The following is a 23,876-nucleotide window of genomic DNA, read 5'->3' as shown; positions in this document are numbered from 1 at the left end:
CTTTCTAGAGCAAAGATGGTGGCTTTTCACCATGAGACACCCAACGACATCACAGATCAGTGATTATTAAAACGGTGTGGCATTGATCAGGATATTAGCCAGTGAATCAGCAAGGCAGAATGGATAACAGCAACCAACTGGAGCTTATGGAAATTTGGTTTGTGATCTGGGGAACAATAGACCATGTAAATTATTCTCTTAGCTGAACAAAAGTTAGAGTGATACTCATGTGCTGAATATCAGAATGTTTTTGTATAATGAAAGGTTGGAAACTCAAGCGAGGAAGGGGCAGGGAAACTGTGATGCTTGAGAACAGAAAAGTGCAAAAGTTAATGTTACATCAACAGAAGTCAGGGTGGAAACAGCCATCCTAGGCAACTCTAAATGACTGGTGGGATGGCTGGAGGGATGGTCCAGTGGGTAAAGACACTCACCATCATGTCCAGACCCACGCCCAGTCCCTGCGGGCACCCACATGATGGAAGGAGAGAACTAACCCCTGAAATTTGTCCTCTAACCCCCACATAGGCACTGGGGTAACTTGCTCAACTACACACAAGAGAAATAAATGTAATAAAACTTGTAAACCAAGGTAAGTTACTATTTGGAGAAAATACAAAACATTTTAATTCACACTGTAAATATAACCTCACAATTAATTAATATGAAAGAAAGAACCTACACTCACTCTAAAATTAGAAAACTGTATCTTTGTAAAGATGCATGCAGAGGCCAGGAGAGGGCATTTGATCCACTGAAGTTCGAACCATCTGGGAGTCACTGGATGTGGGTGTTAGGAATTGAATTCTGGTCCTCTGAAGAGCAATACCTGCTCTTAACAACTGAGTCATCTTTCCAGCCTCCAGATGAATGAAATTTTTTCTTTTCTTTAAATTAGAAACAAGTTTGCTTCACATGTCAATCCCAGCTTCCTCTCCCTCCCCTCCTACCCTGCCCACCAATGCCCCTAATCCCCCACCCAATCCCCACTTTACTCTCCAGGGAGGGTGAGGTCCTTCATGGGGTATATCCAAAATCTGTCATATCATCCAGGGCAGGGCCTAGGCCCTCCCTCTTGTGTCCAGGCTGAGAGAGCATCTCTCCATGTGGAATGGGTTCCCAAAGTCCCATTTGGATGCCAGGGATAATGATCTAGTGCCTGAGGCCCCAAAGAATGCTGAGGCCTCCTCACTGAAACCCATGTTCAGGGGTCTAGATCAGTCCTATGCTGGCCTCTCAGCCATCAGTCTGGGGTCCATGAGCTCCCCCTTGTTCAGGTCAGCTGTTTCTGACCCCTTTGCTCATCACTCCTCCCTCTCTGCAACTGGTTTCCAGAGTTCAGTTCAGTGTTTAGCTGTGGGTGTCTGCCTCTGCTTCCATCAGCCACTAGATGAAGGCTCTAGGATGGCATATAAGGAAGTCATCAATCTCATTATCGGAGAAGGGCATTTAAGGTAGCCTCTCCACTATTGCTTAGATTGCCAGTTGGTGTCATTCGTGTAGATCTCTGGAAATCTCACTAGTGCCAGATCTCTCCTCAAACCTATAATGACTCCCTCTATTATGGTGTCTCTCATCCTGCTCTCCTCTATTCTTCCCCAGGATTCAACCTTCCTGCTCCCTCATGTCCACCTCTCCCTTCCTGTTCTCCTCCTTTCCTTCTCCCAGTTCCCTCTCCCCTCCCCCCATGCTCCCAATCCCCTCAGGAGATCCTGTCCTGTTCCCCTTCTCTGGGGTATCATGTATATCTTTCTTAGGGTCCTTCCTGTTTCTCAGACTCTCTGGCAGTGGGATTGTAGGCTGGCATTCCCCTAATCATGCCTGAAATCCATATATGAGTGAGTACATACCATGTTTGTCTTTTTGTGACTGAGTTACATCACTCAGGATGGTTTCTTCTAGTGCCATTCATTTGCCTGAACATTTCAAGATTCCATTGTTTTTTTCTCTATCCACAATTCAGTTGAGGGGCATCTAGGTTGCTTCCAAGTTCTGGCTATTACAAATAATGCTGTTATGAACATAGTGGAACAGATGTCCTTGTTGTATGAATGTGCATCTTTTGGATATATGCCTAAGAGTGGAATTTCTGGGTCTTGTGGTAGGCTGATTCCCACTTTTTTGAGGAATCTCCATACTGATTTCCAAAGTGTCTGTATGAGTTTGCACTTCCACCAGCAGTGGAGGAGTGTTCCCCTTTCTCCACATCCTTTCCAGCATAAAGTGTCCTTGGGGTTTTTGATTTCAGCCATTCTGACAGGAGTAAGATGGTATCTCAGAGTTGTTTTGATTTGCATTTCCCTAATGGCTAAGGATGTTGAGTACTTTCTTAAGAGTCTTTCAGCCATTTTAGATTCCTCTGGTACAGAACTAAATACAAATGAATAAAATTTTAAAGGATGAGATCCTTCATCTCCATGTAACTGACTGAACAAGCGTAAAGGAAGGCAGAAAGAAACTGGACTTTCCTTGTGCATTGGTAGAGCCAACAGAGAGAACATTGGCAGTGCCCGCAGAGCCAAAAGGAGGGGCAGTGAGGTCACTGTCCTTCTATGGGAAGGCTTATTAAAGATATTTATCTATTTTATGTAGATGTGGACATCTGCACACTAGAAAATGACATCAAACAGTTGTGAGCTGCCATGTGGGTGCATGGAGTTGAACTCAGGACCTTTGGAAGAGCAATGAGTGCTCTTAACCACTGAGCCATCTCTCCAGCCCCTCACGGTAACACTTTGATCCTGTGAAATACGGTGCAGACTCAGCATGTGAAAGAATGGTGCACTCAGACTGCTGTGAAGAAACGCTGGCGTGAGGAAAGCAACCCACCACCGCACAAGGAGGGGGCAACTGTCCCAGGAAGGGGATGCAAGGGGGAGCAACTGTCCCGACGGGAAGGGGACGCAGGCTATGCTACACATAATAAACAAATAAAAACCCCTGCAAGCTGCATTCTAAAATAGTGAGTTCCAGGCCATGCTTGTGGGGTATTCAAGGGGAATTTGACTTCACATGTAACAACGTGTATTAAAACATTCATGCATTTATGAATCAATCACTGTGATAATTAATATTGACTGTTAACAGGATCTGGACTCTGTTAAGGGATTTGCCTAATCAAGATTATTTTAAGATTAAGTTAATTGACGAGGGGGAATGGAGAGACCCACCTTATATCTGAGATGCACTGTTCCATGGGTTGTTTTCTAGGCCCCATAAAAAGGGAAAGCTGCCCTGAACACCAGCCTTTATCTCCTTTTGCTTTCTTACTGTACATGCAACATGCCCAGCCACTCCTGCCCCAGCCACCAGGCCCTTGCCACCCTGAAGGAGTGTACTCTTGGACAGTGAAGTGAAATAACCTGTCCTTCCTTATGTTGCTTTTGTCAAGGTATTTGGTCACAACAATTAGAAAAGAAATTAATATAATTATATGATAAAATAAGTGTTTTTATTAACTTATGAAATCAGAGCACTTCTTTTCTAAGGCAGAAGCAATCAATAGGGAATGTATCCTTCTATTGGTTGGTTGGTTGGTTGGTTTGTTGGTTGGTGGTTGGTTGGTGGTTGGTTGGTTTGTTGGTTGATTGGTTGGTGGTTGGTTGGTTGGTTAGTTGGTGGTTGGTTGGTGGTTGGTTGGTTTGTTGGTTGGTTGGTGGTTGGTTGGTTGGTTGGTGGTTGGTTGGTTGGTGGTTGGTTGGTTTGTTGGTTGGTTGGTTGGTTGGTGGTTGGTTGGTTTGTTGGTTGGTTGGTGGTTGGTTGGTTTGTTGGTTGGTTGGTGGTTGGTTGGTTGGTTGGTGGTTGGTTGGTTGGTGGTTGGTTGGTTGGTTGGTTGGTGGTTGGTTGGTGGTTGGTTGGTTGGTGGTTGGTTGGTTGGTTGTTTAGTTGGTGGTTGGTTGGTGGTTGGTTGGTTTGTTGGTTGGTTGGTGGTTGGTTGGTTTGTTGGTTGGTTGGTGGTTGGTTGGTTGGTTGGTGGTTGGTTGGTTGGTGGTTGGTTGGTTGGTTGGTTGGTGGTTGGTTGGTGGTTGGTTGGTTGGTGGTTGGTTGGTTGGTTGTTTAGTTGGTGGTTGGTTGGTGGTTGGTTGGTTTGTTGGTTGGTTGGTGGTTGGTTGGTTGGTTGGTGGTTGGTTGGTTGGTGGTTGGTTGGTTTGTTGGTTGGTTGGTTGGTTGGTGGTTGGTTGGTTGGTGGTTGGTTGGTTGGTTGGTGGATGGTTGGTTTGTTGGTTTGTTGGTTGGTGGTTGGTTGGTTGGTTGGTTGGTTAATGGAGAGAGGCCGCTGGGAGAAAGTGGGGAAAGCAAAGCAGAAGCCCTGGGACTTGTTATACAGGAGGGCAGATCTGTGTGACCAGAGGCAGGAGGGATAAATGAGACTGGTGGAGACTGGCTCTGCCTGTGAGGGTGCGGCCATGGAGTGAGAGCTCAGGAATTTGCTATGTAATTGCTTCTATTTTCCCTTTCTCTGTTTCATCTCCTTTCTCCAGCACCATTGTGTCTCTCCTCACTAGAGTGTCAGTCAATGACTGGCTTCTCCCGTCATTCACCTCAGCATGTAGCCTGTGAGTCCTATCTTGGGATTCAAGCCCTTCCCTTACACGGTCTTTGTGGAGTACAGCTTCATACAGCTGCCCATATATATGCTTTTATGGGCTTTCCAAGGCTGCTCCAAAGCATCATTGTGAGAATGGATTGTGCCAAAAAGCTAATTCCTGTTGTTCAAAGGATCAGGGAAACAGCTCCAAATGGCCAATGTTAGTTCTGGTATATTCCAATCTGTGCTCAAGAGGTTTTCTGTTTCCTGTGTAGTCACAGGACCCCATTATTAGCCTTCTGCACAGAAAAGCCTATGAAACCACCCTGCAGCCTCCTGTGGAATTCCTCATTTTGCAACCATACAGAGCCCTCTGTTGTTCCTCCTTAACAGCCAGCTAGCTGTAACACGAGAGTAAAGTGGAGTGTGTACCCCTCCCTTCTCCTTCCAAGTGCACAAGCCTTCCAGCAACCACATTACCTTTTAGTTACTCATGGTATGTTGCAGTCCCTTTATGGTCCTTGAATCCCATACAGGGAATTGGAAAGGGTTTTTAGATGTCACTTACCAAAGGAACATATCTGCATTCAGCCACCCCCTACTCTAAAGCCTCTGACCTTGCGATAGGCTGTCCCCCAACCCCCTTTTGATGTCCTCATTCAGGAGGAAAGGCCTAGAAAGATTAGCCACCCTTGCCTGTTTTCTGGGCTATTGATCCTCTCTTCAATGTGTTGATGATGAGGAAGCATCCTTAATGTCCATCTGAAGGGTGATGTCTTGTCGTCATTGTGGTTAATTTTCTGTCCTAATGTCAGCTATCCTAGCCAGTGGTGTTATAAAACAGCACTTGGCGGATTTTACTGTGGAACTGATGAAAATCATGTGCTCCAGATGGCAGGGTGGTTGATCTGCAGGCATCCCACTGCAAGACACACAGGACCCTCACCACGGATTGGCACCAGCAGCCAATGTGTGGGTCTAAGTTGAGAACCAATGAAAAGTATGGCATGTATCACCTAACTATGTGTAATCTAACCAGTGATACCAACTGCATACACCTACACTAATTGCCCCTCAGACCCTGCATTTGCATTGATTTTCCCTGCAAGCGTCTGGGGGAGAGAGACCTTGGGATGATTACTTGAGAGAGTAAGACTATATATAAGAGAAAAAGTAGCAAATATGGTTTTGATCAGTATGGATATGAAATGCTACAAAAAGATGTGTGTGTGTATTTGTGTACATAGAGATCTTTATACATTTTTCTGAGTATAACAGTAGTTTGTTGATACCATATTATTTAACTGTTATTTTATGGGTGTTTTGCTAGCATCTATCTGTGCATCATATACATGTCCACTGCCTACGGAGGTCACAAAAGGGCACCAGGTCCCCTAGAACAGGAGTTAAAGATGGTTAGAAGTCATCATGTAGGGTCTGGGAACACAACGAGCTCTCTGAAAGAACAGGCAGCACTTTTAACTGCTGAGCCATCTTTCCAGTTCCTTGAGAACACACTTTACCTCTCGTATGTGCGTACTAACAGTGGAAAACATCTGTGCCAAAGTCCTGTGAACCGGACACTCACACGACAACCCACCTCAGCTGTCATACCCCTCAGACAGTTGTTGGCAGTCTTGATCCCTCGAGGTGATTCTGACCTTGTTCAGCTGTCCAGTCAGCTAAGCAAAGGTCTAGCCTGTGCTTCTCCCCTTCTTTCCCCTCCATTTCCCACATTCTTTGGTGTGTTTTTCCAATCTGGTGACGTTTTCCTGATTCCAACTCTCAGCTCCTAAATGCGCTGGCCATCTTAGAGTATATCCATGCTGTAACTGAAAACCAGAGTATAGTAATGAACAACAGCCAGTATGCTCATCAGTGAGTTCTGGGTCCAGTGAGACTTCCTGAAAGAATAAGGTGGAGAGTGATTGAGGAAGACACCAGACGTCATCCTCTGACTTCATATACAGGAATGTACATGGGCATGAGTACACACACACATGTACACACATAAATACACACAGACACACAGACACAGAGAGAAGAGATTTATTTATTGGTATATAAACAACTTAGGTGTTATAATTTTAGAAAAATTGTTCTTCTCCATCCAGAAAGCTGGGGATTGGAGGTGACTGACAGCCTGGTGATCTTCATTATCGGTTGGGTCACACCATATCAAACTCTCATAGCCAGGACCAGAGGTGGTTAGTCATCTAAATGACACTCACAGCCAGGGGCTCCCTAGGTTCTCACAGCCATCACCAGAGGTAGCTAGTAGCCCACATGACCTCTACAATATCTGTATGACCAAGACCAGGCCGGACCCTTCCTTAAGCCCTTATGCTAGCATGGGTGGCCTATCTCTAGAGGATTCTTTGAAGAAATGGCCTGTACCCTGAGTTGAGTTTCGATGTAATTACACTTCCTTGTGTACCAGGGATTATATTATACCAGGAAACGGTTTTCCAAATTCTACTGTGTTTGAGAGTGCTGGGAATCAAGTGCCTGGCATCAGACTCCCCAGAGCCTTGACCCAGGTGGATGAAGCCAATCTGAGCTGAGTTTTCATTCTCACCTCTTGAGGGTTTGCTTCCCTGCCTGCTGTGGCCACCTGCAGGGTCCCCTTCATGACCCAAGAGATGTGGTGGTCTCCAGCTGATCTTCTCAACCATGGTTGCAATCCCTGTATGTGGGCCTTGTGCCCTCTGGTGACTAACCACCTCTGGTCCTGGCTATGAGAGTTTGATATGGCGTGACCCAACAGATAATGAAGATCACCGGGCTGTCAGTCACCTCCAATCCCCAGCTTTCTGGATGGAAGGACAGAGTCTACATCTTTCCCATTGGAAAGACAATCCTGAGTGCTTAACATTTCTGGTTTCTCAGGAGATCTGTGGGCACAAGGACCTTCATGCCTTGCTTCCGACATGGCCACTGAAGGAACTGTATGGACTGTCACTCTGGGTTGCATAATAATAAATCCCAGATGAGGAGCAGAGGATTTCTTGGCTCATGTAACTGTGTTAGAGCCAACCACTCAAAAACCCCAGTGAAAGGCAGGGACTTGGTTACTCCGGTTGGCCACGGACATGGCTGGTATTCCTTCTCCGCCCCTCTGACTTCTGTGCCCTTATGCAAAATGGCAGAATGCTGTGTGCGGCAGCCGTGACCCACTGACCCAACATATAAGGGTCTCTGCCGCCGCCTCCTCCTCCTCCTCATTTTCTTCCTTCTTCCCTTCTTCTCTTTCTGGAAATCCATATGAGAGTGATTCTGGTCTGCCTGATTTGCATGCTATGGCCTCTTGGAGAAGTAGCAGTTACAAACCATGGGTTGGGGAGGCCTGTCATGGAAAGGGTATATGATTGTCTGATCGTGGGGCACGTGTCCCCAGAGTTCGGTTTGTAAATGCAATTGGGGCCTTTTAATAAGAGGTAGCATGATTCACCTCTTCGTATCTCTAAGACTCCTTGAAAGCTGGGCCTTCCTGCTTTGGATCCCTACTTCTCTCACACAGACCAGTTTATGTTATACTGGGAAGATGGCATGAGGACCAGAGTTCAGATCCCTGCAACCCACATAAAATGCCTGTCTGGAAAGACTAAGCATCTGTGGCCTCCCTCTGGGTTGATTGAGAGACCTGCTCAATATACAAGGTAGGGGAGTAATTGAGCATGATTCTTGTCATCAGCCTTGGGTGTCCACACACACACACACACACACACACACACACACTGAAATGTGCACACACATACCCATAGAAAAGCAACAACGATGAAAGACAGGCTCTGTGCTGTTAACTGTATGCATTCAGGTATTCTGAGGGTGAGCCCTAGAGTCACTTAGCACATCTCTCCAGAAAAGTAGCAAATTACTGCCTTGGGCTGCTTGTGAGGGCTTTGGGACTTAATTTTAGAAAGAGGACAGAAACCAACGAGACTATGAATGTCACAAGAAGCACCTTGCAGCTACTGTGGCCTGTAAAAGGTGAGCAATGCTAAGAAGGGTCCAGTGGTCCAAACAGAGGAATTGGAGCTTCATTCAGCCCCAGGTTAGTCCTTTTGACTAACCTGGCATAAGTATAGCATCATTCCAGTTAGTTTAAAAATTGTGCTCTTATTTTAATTGGTCTATGTTTTCAAATGACTCAATTTACTTTATCCAAACAGTGTACAAAATATAAATGTATGCTTTCCTTCATTCTTGGATTTTTTACAGATAATTTGTTAGGTTGCCATCAAACTAAGACACATTTTAAAGCTGAACATAATGTAGACACTTGTAGCCCTAGCACTTGGGAATTGGAAGCAGGAGGAACAGGAGTTCAAAGTCAGTCTCAACTACATATGAAGTTTAAAGCCAGCTGATCTGTCTAAAAGCATTTCTCAGAGGAGTCCTTATGGGCCTCTAATGACATAGTACTGCTTTTTAATGATATGTTTTATTTAATGTGCACATGTGTATATCTGAGTGTATGCATGGGCACCATGCATAGTTCAGGAGCCCAGAGACCCTAGACCTGGAGTTATAGGCTTGTGAGCCACCGTGTGGATGCTGGGAACTGAGCCTGAGCCGTCTCTCCAACACCCCTTCCTCCCTTCCTTCTTTCCTCCCTTCCTCCCTTCCTTCCTTTCCTTCCTTCCTTCCCCCTTCCCTCCTTTCCTTCCTCCTTCCCTCCCTCCCTTCCTCCTTTCTTCCTTCCTTCCTCCCTTCCTTCTTTCCTTTTTTCCTTCCTTCCTTCCCCCTTCCCTCCTTTCCTTCCTCCTTCCCTCCCTCCCTCCCTCCTTCCTTCCTTCCTCCTTCCTCCCTCCTTTCCTCCCTTCCTCCCTCCCTTCCTTCCTTCCTCCCTCCTTTCCTTCCTCCCTCCCTTCCTCCTTTCCTTCCCTTCCTCCCTCCCTTCCTCCTTCCTTCCTTCCTCCTTCCCTCCCTTCCTTCCTTCTTTCCTCCCTCCCTCCTTTCCTCCTTTCCTTCCTTCCTCCTTCCCTCCCTCCCTCCTTTCCTCCCTTCCTTCCTGCCTTCCTCCTTCCCTCCCTCCCTCCCTTCCTCCCTTCCTTCTTTCCTCCCTTCCTCCCTTCCTTCCTTCCTCCTTCCCTCCCTCTCTAACTCCCTTTCTGTTTGCCTTCCCTCCTTTCTTTGTTTTCCAACTATGCTATCTATTCAAACTTGACAGATTAGAATTCATCTTTTTTTTTGTTTAGTGAATTAAATTATCTTACAATATTTTTAAATGACAGTTTCACTCTATAGACCAAGCTGACCTTCATTCTCAGAAATCAGCCTGCCTCTGCCTCCCAATGCTGGGATTAAAGGCTTGTGGTCCCATGTCCAGCACAATAATAATTTTTATTGGTTACTTTGATGTAGTAATTGTATATAGCAGGAGGCTAAGACTTTTTCATCATGCATAAACAACATAAAGTTTCATTTTCTTCATACTTACATGATCTTATAACAAAGTCTAGTTAAACCAATCATGAATAATACAAATGAAAAAGCCAAACAGAAAAATAGTTTGTATTTTTCTAGCATGGAAGCACATTATGTGTTCAATTCATACTTAAGTCTAGAATCTCCCAGAGGGTGTGGTTTTATTTTGGGGTTATTTGTGAAAATCCTAAAAGATAAATACTGACAAACTACCTCGTCTTTATAACTTAGACTCCTAGAGGGAGCTGATTTCTACAACAGACATTTTATGTGATCATCAAAGCCCACTCTAGACAGGGTGGTTTTGTGTCCTTGTCCCTGGCTGTCATGAATCAGCAGGAGTCTGCAGTACTGGTCTTAGCTGCTGAGAGGTAACTCCCACCACAACTTCCATCCTGCTTGCTTAGTCGCTGGAGTTTATCATTTGCCTCTCTTGTCTCTCCATCAAATACAAGTACACAGGAAAGACAGACGTCAAAAGTGTCCTGTTACTGGGGACTTCATACTGATTCTTTTTCATCATTGTATTGGGACAGCAGCTTCCTCGTGATAACTCACTTGCCCAAATTTACCATTTCAAGTCCATCATTTAGGGAGCTATGGGGTTGCTCACTGGGTAAAGGGTCTTGCTGCTGAGCCTGTGGATCTGAGTCTGGGCCCTGGAACCCATTTGGTAGAGAAAATCCATTCTGTTAAGCTGTCTGTGTACCCCCACCCATGCACCCTGGTGAACACACGGATGTTCAGGCATACACACACACACACACACACACACACACACAAAGCAAACAAATAAATGTAGCAGAATTTGTTGATGAATGTAATTTAGTAGTTTTTAGCATAACTGGGTAGCTGGCAATGGCCATCAGTTAATTTTAGGACTTTTTGTTACCCCAGAGAATCCTTGGCTGTATGCAGCATTTGCTTCCCAGTTTCTGTCTCCACTCAGCTGGCCGTCAAACACTAATCCACTTTCTATCCAGATGGAATTTGCTTATCTAAATACTTTGCATAGACAAGTTCTTACCATCTATGACCTTTTGGAGCTGACTCCTTGCATCTAACATAGGCTTTAGAGTTGGACTTACCAACAGTTTATTCTTTTGAGTATATGAATATAGGGTATGGAGATGACATTTGTTTATTCATCAGAATTAAAATTTAAATCTATTTAAATTCATTGCCTACTTTTCTTTCTTTTTGCCTGTGTGTATGTGTGTGTGTGTGTGTGTGTGTGTGTATGTGTGTTTGTACAGGTGTGTGTGTATGAGTATGTATGTATATGTGGGGTGAGTACTTGTGTATGTTTGGTGTGTGGTCAGAGGAGTCAGTTCTCTTTACCATGAGGGTCCCAGGGATTGAACTCAGTTCCTCACATTTGGCAGCAAGCACCTTTACCCTCTAAGTCGTATTGCCAGCCCCATTTTCTACTTTTCAACTGACTTTTGATTTGCTGTGATATATTTTCTGATGTGCTGTGGCTTTCAGGTTTAATGTCAATTTCCTTGTAAGATATATGATTTGCAAAAACAGTAGGCTTGAGAAATGACTCAGTTGCTAAGGTTATACACTGCTCTTGCAGAAGATCTGAGTTCAGTTCCCAGTGTCCACATTGGTCTGCTCCACAGGATCAGATGTCCTCTTCAGATATCTGTGGACAACTGCATTCATGTGCACATACCCACAGTTTTAACAGATTTGTCCCATTTTGTTAATTTTCCTACTTTTTCTTTATCCTTTCTTCTATTGGTAATCTCTTCACCCCTTTTGGAAAAGAGCCAACTGTAAATTGAGAGACAGCACTGAATTGATGCTAGCCACCTACGTCGTATCCCAGCCTAAGTGTGGGATCCCCCCCCATGTCAGTATTTCACTGTCCTAATTGCTTTAGCCTTCTGATTAGTTGTGAGTGCAAAGGATGAGGGTTCACCTTTGTTCTTGTTGTCAAGATTGTTTTGTCTATTCATATTCCTTGAGTTTCCATAGAAATTTTACACAAGTTATGTCCATTCTGGCAAAGAAGCAGAGGGCGGCAGTGACTGATCACATCTTCAGTAATGTTTTCCCTGTTCTTTAGTTGTGAAGCCTATGCCAGAGGAGATGTCTGGTGGCCAGCCAGCTGAGATACTTCCCTCCCACAGTGCTGGGGTCACAGCTGCTCACAGAACCACACTGGCTTTTTGTGTGAGTGCTGGAGATTCGAACTCAGGTTCTCATAGCCACAGCAGAAAGTCCTTTTGCCCACAGAGCCACCTCCCATGATCCCTTGGTTGTCATTCGTCTCTGTGCCTCTGTCCTGGGGTGGTTCAAATGTGGACACCCCCTTGGCTTGCAGTAAGTGAACAGCTTGTGGGGTTTGCTGTGTGGAGAGAGTTAGGAGGAGTAGCCTGCTGAAGGATTTGAGAGTTTGAAGCCTCACCCTCCTTGTGGTTTGCTCTCTCTGCTTCCTGTCCAGTTGAGAATTGGAGCCCTCAGCTTCCTGCTGTGGTCACCATGTCTGCTGCCATGACTTTCTGCCATGATGCACTTTTATCCCTCTGAAGCTGTTAGCCCAAGTGGACTCTTCATTCTGTGTAGTTGTCTTGGTAGGGTTTTCTTTGTTTTTAATCACAGAAACAGAAAGGTAACTAATATATGTAGCCTCTGTCCAATTAACACAGAGGTCAGCTCTGTGGGTAAAGTGTTCCTTTAAATGTCTCCAACACATCTTTCCCAGCTGCCACAGAAGCATTTCCACTTATGTGTAGAGACCCATCTTCAATATCTAGAACTCTGTAGCTCTGTCTTTCTGTCACTCAATTCTTGTACAATGACTCAAGACCAGTCAGAGAGGGAATAAAAACCCCTTCCCATCCAAGTACTAACCAGGCCCGACCCTGCTTAGCTTCTGAGATCAGACGAGATCGGGCGCGTTCAGGGTGGTATGGCCGTAGCATCATCATCAAAAAAAAAAAAACTGGAACAAGACTCAGTACCTAACCCCGCAGTGTTCATGCTATGGGACAAAGAAAGAAAAATATGAAAAAAAACCCTTTCCCAACTCCTTTCTCAACATGCATATGCCTTGGGTGTGGCCTTCTAGTATTCCAGAAGTGTCAAGAGTCTTTTCATAGCACCTCCTTGTCATTGTCAACAGACTTCGTAGGCTTTGACTACCTTCAGGCTCGGCTCACTGGTACCACCACCTCGGGAGATGTGGATGGTAAATATTTGCCTGTAGCCAGGGCCGTTCACCGTGAGGATGCTGAGTCACCAGAGACCATTCTGTTCTCTCACAGAGCTCGTCTGGGAATGGGGGGAAGAACGGCCTGGGGAGGCTGGGGAGGGGCTCCAGGTCTACACCACTTCTCCAGCAGTGGCTGAACTGCCCAGACTTCACAGCTCATATACCTACAGGCATATTGTTTTTTATTTTTATTTTTTACATTCCAACCCCAGTTCCCTTCCGTCCTCTCCTTCCAGTCAGTCCCTCTACTCCCCCCACCTCCCATCTACTCCTTGGAGAGGGTAAGGCCTCCCCTAGGAAGTCTGCTAAGTCTGTCCCATCATCTCATTGAGGCAGGACCAAGGCGACTCCCCACCCCCACACCCCTGTGTCTAGGCTGAACAAGGCATCTCTCCATAGAGAATGGGCTCCACTAAGTCAGTTTGTGCATTAGTGTTAGATCTTGGACCCCCTGCCAGTGGCCTCACATATTGTCCCAGCTGCACCATTATCACCTGTATTCAGGGAGTCCAGATCAGTCTTATGCAGGTTGCCGAGTTGTCAGACTGGAGGCAGTGATCTCTCACTAGCTCGGGTCAGCTGATTGTGTGGGTTTCCCCATCATGGTCTTGAATCCTTTGTTCAAATTATCACTCCTCCCTCACTTCGATTGTACTCCAGGAGCTTGACCCATTGGTTAGTTGTGGATTTCTGCATCTGCTTCCATCTGTTTCTGGACAAGGGTTCTAGCTTCCCTGGGGTTGTGGATTGTAGGCTGGGTATCTTTTGCTTTATGTCTGGTATCAACTTACAAGTGAGTACATGCAATATTTGTCTTTCTGGTTTTGGGTTACCTCACTCATGGTGGTTTTTCTGGTTCTGTCCATTTCAAACATATTGTTTTTAAAGGCTTCCTTGGAGCTGGGGCAAATGTCTAGGAACTCTGAAGTTGACGCACTGTGAAAGGCAAGGTCTCTGCTGAGTTTTTGCTGTTGGTGGTGGTGGTGGTGGTTTTAAGCATTACCAGAGCTGTTGGTCATGTTGACGTGTTGAGATACTTTTCAGATCAGGAAGAAGTGAACCTTGACACTTTTTGCTATGGTATCGTTGTTCTTGTGGATGAACAGAGCTTAGAAGTTGTTACATCATCATCTCTCTATTTATTTTAAACTTATATTTTCTCTTAGGGCAGACAAGACTAGAATAGCATACAATGATGCCGGGACACTGAGGAGTGAGCACGAGGTTAATTTGGGATAAGGAGTTTCTAGACAGAGGAAATGGGTAATTTCACTGTTGTTCTTCTGTTTAAGTTCCCCTGAGGCAGTATGATACACAGTCATGTGAGCTTGGGACAGTAGGTGGGCCTTATGAACAAAAATCTTGTGTTCTTGGTGTCTGATTTTTCCATCCCATAGCAGATAAGGAGAATGAATATTACAGCAGGCAGACAGGTGATTAGCAATCTGAGTTATGAAGAATCTGGTATAAAAATCAGATGGATGGCCAGTGAGGACACACAGGTCACCCCTAGGCATCGCTTTCATAGGCCCTGTTTATGTTAAAATGGAACTGCTAATTTGTGCAATTGATAGTGCCTCCTGTATCTTAGCAATCCATTCTGCCAAGAATTGGTACAGTGTTTGTTTGAGGTCTGATTCTTAAAATTGTAGACCCATTTACTTAGTACAGCTGTGGCATACAAATGACACTCGAATGAGACACCTCTGTCTCCTTGGTGACAGATTCCATTGATGGAAAAGATTGAGTAACAATCCAGCTCCATGCATCATGGGAATCAGAGCCTCTCTCAAGCTAAGCATGTTACCAATGGACAGTTTCAATGCGAAGACACAGGTGGAGGCATGCTTCACCATACTAAAAACAGAGCGTTGACACACAGTAGTTTGATTCCCCCTGCTCTCTGTACTAAGTCCTTCAGGTTTGTAAGCAACACTACCGCCTCTGCTCTTGGCAAAGCACACATTGGTCTGCCACCAGACACATCGCTAGTAAGGTTTCCAGCTGCATGAGATGCAAAGGGTTAACTGATGTCTTCAGAATAAGGTCTGGGCAACATCTGTGTTATCTGGGGACACTGTGAGGGCAGATCGTTCACCATGTCACAAGAGCAAAGTGAGATCTCTAATGTGAGCTGCAGACAGGATCTCAGCGGGTGGGGTAGAGCAGGATTCCTAGCTCAAATGGTGGAAATGATTGTAGAGGAGCTGCCCACTTTAGCTGGTTTGATAGGACCATCTTGAGGATCAAGGAGCCACTTACAGCAAAAAAGACAGCAAAACTGCAAGTTTCCTGTTCCATGTGGCCTAGAGAGCAGGCTCACTCTTCCAAGCCCACATCCTACAGAGCATACTGTCAAATGTCTACATTGGCAGCTGGAAGGTTTCCTGAGACCCTGTCAAATCATGGGATACTCGGCTGGGCAGAATAGCACACATGGGCCAACAAAACACAAATCATCTTTGGAGGGGGCATCCCAAGGACTTTCTGTTGGTGGTAGTTATTACACAGAGAAATACATTTCAAGAACCACAGTTGTAAAGGGTGTATTTAGTAATGTAGGGGTGGCTAGCCATGTGAGTATTTACCAGGAGTTACATGGAGCGGCAGATAGACATCTTGCCAAATCACAAGTGTTTCCCTGAGATGATCTCAACTCCTTCTTTAAGTCTAGTACAGTAAAACCCAAGCCAGTATTGTGATGCTGGGGTACATTTGAGTGGCATGTCCTTCCTTAGAGAAAGGCCCCGATATCCTACAATTCCTAGATTAAAAACTATTCTGAAGACCAGGGAAATGACTCACTGGGGAAAGTGCTTGCCACCCAAACATGACAACCTGAATTTCTATCATCTACGTCAGAGCTGAGCCTGGCAGCATGAGCTGTAATCCAAGAGATAGGCTCCCTGGAGCTCCCTGCATTCAGTGAGAGAGGCCATCTCAAAAAAATAGGATGCAGAGGGATTTAGGGAGGTGCACGGTCTTGATCTTTGGCTTCCACATGCACGTATGTACTCCCACACAGGTGCATGTGGATACGATACACACACATACGATTCCAGCTGGGATGTCATGTATTTGTAAATACCCCACAAATATGTCTTCAGTGGTATTCATAAGGTTGCTATTCGACTATGAGGCACCCAACACCAGTGTGCGTGTCGGTTTAGCTATTAAAACGCTGTCGTTTCTTCCTACAGTGCCTTGGCAGGTTACAATGGTACCATCTTCGCATACGGGCAGACAGGCAGTGGCAAGACATTCACCATCACAGGTGGGGCTGAACGCTACAGCGACAGAGGCATCATCCCAAGGACTCTGTCATATATTTTTGAGCAGTTGCAAAAGGTAAAGAAACAATAGTTCACATTTAATTTGATATGTTCAGCAGAAATACACCGTGCTGAGGAAGTGTGCTAAGGCATCTATCACACCTAACCCACCTGGGAATGTGCTATTGTGAGTAACTCCAGCCTTCCCATTTAAAGAAAGGTTCAGACTTTGCTGGAGGAGTGGGGATTAAGAACGTGCTCCTCATACCAGGGCTAGGAGTTGATCCAAGGCCAGAGCTCCATTTGAGAGAGAGGTCTTCTAGGGTGGGGTGGGGTGTCCAGGTGTGTGGGGATGGTAGAGGTTGACATCCAAGGTCCTCTCTTGCTCTCCACTGATTTTGTTTTGTTTTTGATTTTTGAGATAGGGACTCTTTTTGTACGAGGGCTCACTGATTTGATTGGCTGACCCGTGAACTCTGGGCATGTCCTCCTCTCCTCCTGGCCCAGCATTAGGGTTACTGCCACACGCTACCATCACCAGCCTTTCACATGGGTGCAGGGGATCTGAACTCAGATCTGCATGCTGGCGCAGCTCGCCCTTCGTCCACTGAGCCGTCTCCCTGCTCGGATAACTTGTTTCTTACACTCTGCAGCTAGGAACCCTTCTACTAAAACAGCTCTTTCTATAGCCCCTAAAATGCCAAATCAGTCATATGGCATGATTATCTCTTCCCATGCTAATAATAGAAGCTGGGGGTATTTGCCAGAATATAAGCCCTACTGCAGCCAGGAGAATCATATTCTAGAGGCATTCCCTTTCTCTACTGTATATGTCACCTACTTGTGAATGGTTTGCCTACATGTGTGTCTGTGAACTATACATATGCCTGGTGCCCACGGAAGCCAGAAAAACCAGAGTTAGGATGACTGTGAGAAACCACATGGGCACTGAGAACTGACCCCAGGTCTTCTGCAAACGGAACAAGTGCTTTAAACCACTGAGCTGTCTCTCCAGGCCCCAGGGTGTGACTTTCGAATACAACATTTTTGTAACTAACAAACTAGGCATCTTTAGTCCCATTTTGTAGTTGGAAACTATAAAACTAAGCCTCCGTTGAGGTAGTTCCTCTGGGTCCACGTCTTACAAGAGCCAGCCTCCAGCTCTGTAAGCCAACCTGAGCGTTGCCTTGCCACACTTCCTCTGAGGCTCAGACTGGCTTTGTTTTGTTGGCTGTGTGAGAATCCATTTCCTGTGATGAGTCATTTAACTTCTGTGGGTTTCTGCTTTCCATTTTCTGAAAGCAAGGGTTGAACTGCTCTGGAAGCTAGCTCTCTGTCTTCCTTCCAGCTCCAGCAAGCCCTTGAATTCTGTTTAAATCTCTAACTGGGTTGTTGTAACCGTCACTCTGGAATTCCCTACTGAATGTTATTTGCATTTTGAGTTGCGAAGACGAGAAGAAATTTTGCTGAGATCTGCGTAATTCTAATTGCTGGCCAGAAAGCAGCAATTACCATTAGTTTAGCTCCTCTCTCAGTGGCCCAAGAGCGCCAAACGTGTGTGCCAGAAAGCGTGCAGGAGGATGGGCTGAGCAGAGTGCCCCACCCACAGCCCTTCCCATTCCTGTTTCCCTGACACTACCTGGATCGATTGCCTTGTTCACTTATTCCACAGACAGGGGCTGTAATTTCCAATAGCTGTTGTTGCCATGGACCAACGTGGAAGGCTGCCATCTTAGAAGGATGGGCAAGCTTGTGTAGGCTGTCCAGGTTCTGAGGATGTGTCCCACTGATGGCATGTGGCTTCAAGTCTCAATGCCATGGAACTTCTGTCGGGGAACAGACATGGTATTTTAAGATCTTGGGCTGGAGAGATGGTGCAGCAGTTAAAATACTCAGCTTTTATCCAAACACCCATATAGGCAGCTCTCACTGTCTAACTCCAGATCCAGGGGACCCAACACCCTCCCTCTTTCAGCCTCTGCAGACACTGCATTCTCATACCCACAGAGACAAACATGCAATTAAAAGTAATAAAAACAAAGGGTTAAAGTTCTTAGCACACTGGGTATGCTTAGTTTATGGTCATTATTACCATGCCATTAATGTTTGCATATGCAAAGACTTAATGATTGTTACCATACTCACTAATATTCATATGTTATTGTGGCCTAATGATACCTGGCTAGTTTCAGAAAACCTTTTGAAGCTCTCAGAACAAATGAAGCCAATTTCCCAGGTTAGGCTGGATAGAATAAATAAATCCTCTCCTAGTGGAAAGTACGTTCTGTGTCTTCTAAAATAGTCTCTGTGCTTACCAAAGAACACCTCTGGATGTCTCAAAGTGTTCAGGGCACTAACCATCTGCCAGGGTTGTTGGGAGATGCCATGTCATTGATGTCACTCAAAACCTTGTTTAGTTCTGAATCATCCCATGTGATTTCCTGGACTTGGAGAAAGCCCACCAGACCAACAGCCAGGGAAACTGAAATGGACCAGTTTCTGCCATGGGTCACACACATTCCTTAGAATCACAGTGGATTGTACTAAAACAAGCGGGGCAACTTAAAGTGCCCCAAGAAGTGTGTCCACACTGGAGACTAGAAAACAAAGGCTTAACTACAGATTGCCCTAGGCCAGAGAGCTCAGGTTGAGAACAAATCCAAGATCTCCTTCAGTACAAGCTGAGAGCCCAGGCCATGCCGTGCTGTGGATGGCCAGGGATGAGACCGCTTTTCCACTGCACTGGGAGGGTTCCATGTGTTTCAGAGTTAGTCTCCTTACACTGGAGCATTGTGAGGTTCACACTTGTTTGGGGCAGAAGAAGTGTCTGTCTGCAGGAAACACGTGTGTTACATTACAGTCTGGCAATCCAGATGCTGAAAAGGACCAAGAAAGGTAGCTTGCCACATCACTCAGTGAGCCTGGAGTGTGTATGCCAGAAAACTGCAGGAGAGGCCGAAGCTGGAGGAGCCAAGGCATCGTCCCCATCCTCGGGGCAGTGGGCCAGCGGTTTCCCTGACTTCTTACCCTGATTCTACAGAAGCGATGTCCCCATTACAGACGATGGCTCACGTTCACTCTTCTTTTCTCGTGCTCATTCCTCTTATGTCCTTGTATTATTTTAACTACCTTGACCATGGCTGTAACAAAATACCCCACAAAAAACAGGTTAAAGTAGGGTGTGTTTTGCCTCAGTGTTTGAAGATATAAGTTCACCATGTAGGGAGGGCATGGTGGTGGGAACATGACCTGACTGGTAACGCTGTGGGCACAGTCAGAAAGCAGTGAGGAATGCTGGTACTCAGCCCCTTTGTCTCTTTCCCTCACTCAGTTCAGGACTCCAGCCCATGGGAAGGTGCCATCCATATTCAGATAGGGGGTTCTTTCCTCGGTTACACGTCTCTGGAAACCCAACACACCTCCTTCTCCATTTGAAGGCTTCTAGACATAATACTTTTAAACAGTTACCAACAGCAATAACAGTAGCAACAGCTGCAGTGGTTCATTGGTGGCCAGGTATTTTTGGTAGGACTTGAAATGTAGATAGCCTTCTCTTATATCAGTTTTGCAAGACCAGGGGTATTTCCTAACTTATCAACATATGGAACCATGTTAGGAGCACGCCTACTCTAGCAGAGGATGGAGTGTCACTGCCGTCACCCACACTGACTGCGCACAGTGGCCTGTAACCCTAGCTCAAGGGGATCTGACGCCCTCTTCTCCTCTTCCTGGGTACCTGTGCTCATGTGCGTGTGCACACACACTCACACTCACACTCGCACATACACACTCTACACGCACACACATGCATACACACATTCACACACACACACTCACACTCTACACACACACTCTACACGCACACACTCTACACACACATACATACACACATTCACACACACACACTCACATACACTCTACACACACACTCTACACGCACACACTCTACACACACATACATACACACATTCACACACACACTACACACATACACACACACTCTACACACATATACTACACACACACTCTACATGTACACACATACATACCACATTCACACACACACATACACACTCACACACACACTCTACACACACAGAGTAAATAACTAAATCATTTTTAAAAAAGAATATAAAATTCTGAGTAGTAGGAAAGTAAAGGAAAATTAATTATAAACATAAGTGGAAACTTTGGCTCCTGGTCTTTGAACCAGAGGATTAAGCCCTGCTGTTTTATGAATCGACTGTTCACAGAATGTCACAAATTATAAGTTTATTTGTATTTTCTTAGTAACCTTTTGGGGGAATCTGGAAAGTAAAAAATGATGTATTATTCAGTTCTACAACCAGCTTGGCTCACTACAAGTGTATATTGCCCTTTTATGTATAATATGGAACCAGTAGAAACTAACAGACTTATAATCATGGATATTGGCTATTACAAAAAAAAACACACAAAACCAGAAAGCAAACAAAAGCACTTCACACATATGGCCACAGCAACTCAGAAGTGTCACGAGCTGCAAAAGGAAATGGAAAGGAAAGCCCAGAGACAAATGGTGCGTCTCTCTCTCTAGCCCAACAGTTGTTTTCAGACATTAAACAATGCCTTTTCCTTCTCCAACCAGGATAGCAGCAAGATCTACACAACACACATTTCTTACTTGGAAATCTACAATGAGTGCGGCTATGACCTGCTGGACCCGAGGCACGAAGCCTCCAAGCTGGAAGACCTGCCGTGAGTAACAGGACAACAGAGACCAGCGGGAAATGGTTTTCAGATGTCTGTTCCCATTGTTTCCTTTGAAATCTGCTCCGTTTCTGGTCTCGATCATAATTAGCAAACATTGGATCGCAGCATCTTTCCGTAATGAGCTGGATGGAGTATGGGAACTAAGATTGCTTGAGACGTGTTTCTCCGGGGGGTCTCGGTGGGCGTGAGCGTGAGAGCGCAGTGGATGGTCTCAGGGCATTTCAAGACTGGGGGCAGCACTTTACCCCGCCAAACGAAGCCCCACACTCCTTCAATACACCCTCCTTCCAAAAGCAGTGTCAGTCTATGCAGGAGTGTCACAATCTGAGAGGAAGGAAAATGGGAAGTGGGATCGGCACCAGCTGTTTACAGTGGGATGCGGCTTCACATCTGCTGGCAGAGGACACTCCCCTGCCAGGATCACACAGTGTTGCTGTTTGCTATTTGTTTGAAACCTGCCTGAGTTTGATGTAGTAATTGGTAATCATTCATGCACTTATTTCCAGGTGTTTTTATGTATTGGAAGTTGCCTACAACCAAGAAAAAAACGTTTTAAAGATTCATTTTATTTTTAAGTGTGCGTGTGTGTGTGTGTGTTTGTGTCCCGCACATGAGTGCAGATACCAGTGGAAGCCAGAAGATTGTCCAGTCCCCTGGGGCTGGAGTTACAGGTGACTGAGCTGCCTGGCCTAGGTCCTGGGAACTGTATTCAGGCCCTCTGGAAAGCAGAGCGTACTCTTAATTACACAGCCATCACTCCATCTCCAAAATAGATATTTTTATTATTCTCATAAAATACTCTAAGGTAATGCAGAAATACGTGTGAATTCTCTGTGGAAAAAGATAACCAATTGACTATTGATAATGCAAGTTTCATATTCAATAAACAAGTTATTAAATTAGTAAAAAGATTAGAAATTAATGAAATAACTCATAATCCATATGCTATTTCATTAATATTTGTTGAGGCATTTCATATATCACCTTTTTTATGTTTACAAATTTCCCAGGATGGAGTCAGGAAGCCCAACAGTTATTTGTATTGTAAATACTGGTGTAACAGGGAGGAGAGAAGAAAGACCACTGTGGGATAGGAATGGCGGTGTCAGACAGAGGGCATGGGTAGAAGGTCTGTGCTGTGAGTGGGGGGTGACGGCGTTAGGTGATGGGACTCTGACATGGGCAGCCCTGCTCAGCACGGTCACTGTCCTTATGAGGGAGGAGCTGGCGCTGCCTTGTGCATTCTGAAATGCTGAGGACTCCAAGAGAAGTCGGTAGCTTGTAATCCAGAAGAGAGGGAGCTGACTGCTTGATTTGGGACTTGGAGCCTCTATGACTGTGAGATCTGTTTCTGTTGCTTACAGTCTGCCAGGTTTATTTCCTGTCCCAGGAGCTCAGCTGCACTGCAAACAAATGTCACCTGAAAGACATCTCAGGAGCCACTGGAACCAGTTTGAGGAAGGGCTTGAATGTCAGGTTTCTGGTTTGAGGCTCGTATTTGTTCTGGTCAACTTTTTGTTTTATAGTCTCCAGAATGACTGACATTCGGGCAGATTAAATCCTGTTTAAATTGTTTTCAGTAGCTAGGCATGGTGGCACATGCCTTTAATCTCAGTATTCTGAAGGCAGGCAGATCCATGTGAGTTTGAGACCAGCCTAGTCTACAGAGTGAATTCCAGGACAGCAAAGGCAGAGAAACTCTGTCTCAATAAACAAACAAAAATGCTCTCAATATATTTAGAAGGCTGTTTGATACCATGTCCATAATGGTAATAGGGTCATCCACCGGGCCTATGAACTCCCCAGCCCTGGGATCCAATTAGAGAGCCATTGGTTGCACCCATGACGTTCATGCCTCTGATACATCCAGGAGGTTATCTTTTCAGACCAGGTATTATTGTAGCTAGCAAGGTTCACAGCTAGATAAGACCATTGCAACTTTTCTCCCCCAGCAGCCTGCATAGCACCTTCCAGAACTATGGAAGTTACCAGCAGGGAGAAAGCTTCCCCGTCAACGGGCTTCATTCTCCAAGTCCTCTGACTAGAGTGTGTAGTGTCTTCCACAATAGTCTTACTATCAAGTTCTTCCAGGCAGCTAAGAGTGATGGCAATGACCGCATTGTTTGGGATCCTCTGGGACTCACGTCCATGACCAATTATTCAGGGGGAGGTTAAAAAATTGTCTTCAGTTAGGATCATCAATACCCAACAGTTTGCAGACATTAAGCAATAATCTAATCCAGGAACAAAGGGCTTGTCTCCGTTAAACAGAGAGGAGAGCGAAAGCAGAGATGTTTGCAAGGAAAGGGGTGGGGGAATGAGAAATACCGACAGGTTACACCTTGAACCCCAGGTTTGACCTGATTAGAACTGAAAGGTGAATGGCCGAAGGCTGGTTTCTTCACTCTTGGCCTAGGACATAAAACCCAGAGAGGTTTCACTCACCCCGAATCTCCGAACAATTACCTGGCAATAGAGCAAGAATTAAAATCCAGACACTCACACTCTTTCATGCTGGAGGGGCAAGAAGGGCTCCAAGACGTTTTATGCAAGGGGGCTGTGAGAATTAAGGAGTCCGTTTAAAAGATTCCCATCAAAAACTTGAATGGGTAAGGATGAAGACTTTCGAGGATGTGCCTTTGTGTGTGTGGCAAGGCGTACGTCTTGC

General features: G+C 45.4%; 1 protein-coding gene across 1 annotated transcript in view; it reads left to right on the top strand.

The window, feature by feature from the left end:
• Kif6 (kinesin family member 6) overlaps nt 1-23,876 on the top strand; it is a 290,945-nt gene that overhangs the window by 47,919 nt on the left and 219,150 nt on the right. The window contains exons 4-5 of the mRNA XM_040729501.1: nt 16,385-16,532; nt 21,084-21,193. Coding sequence (XP_040585435.1) covers nt 16,385-16,532; nt 21,084-21,193 — 258 coding nt within the window. The remainder of the gene's footprint in view (nt 1-16,384; nt 16,533-21,083; nt 21,194-23,876) is intronic.

This window comes from Mesocricetus auratus, unplaced genomic scaffold, assembly GCF_017639785.1.
Source record: "Mesocricetus auratus isolate SY011 unplaced genomic scaffold, BCM_Maur_2.0 Super-Scaffold_100021, whole genome shotgun sequence".
Lineage (NCBI taxonomy): Eukaryota > Metazoa > Chordata > Mammalia > Rodentia > Cricetidae > Mesocricetus > Mesocricetus auratus.
This window is presented reverse-complemented; position numbering and strand designations above follow the sequence as displayed.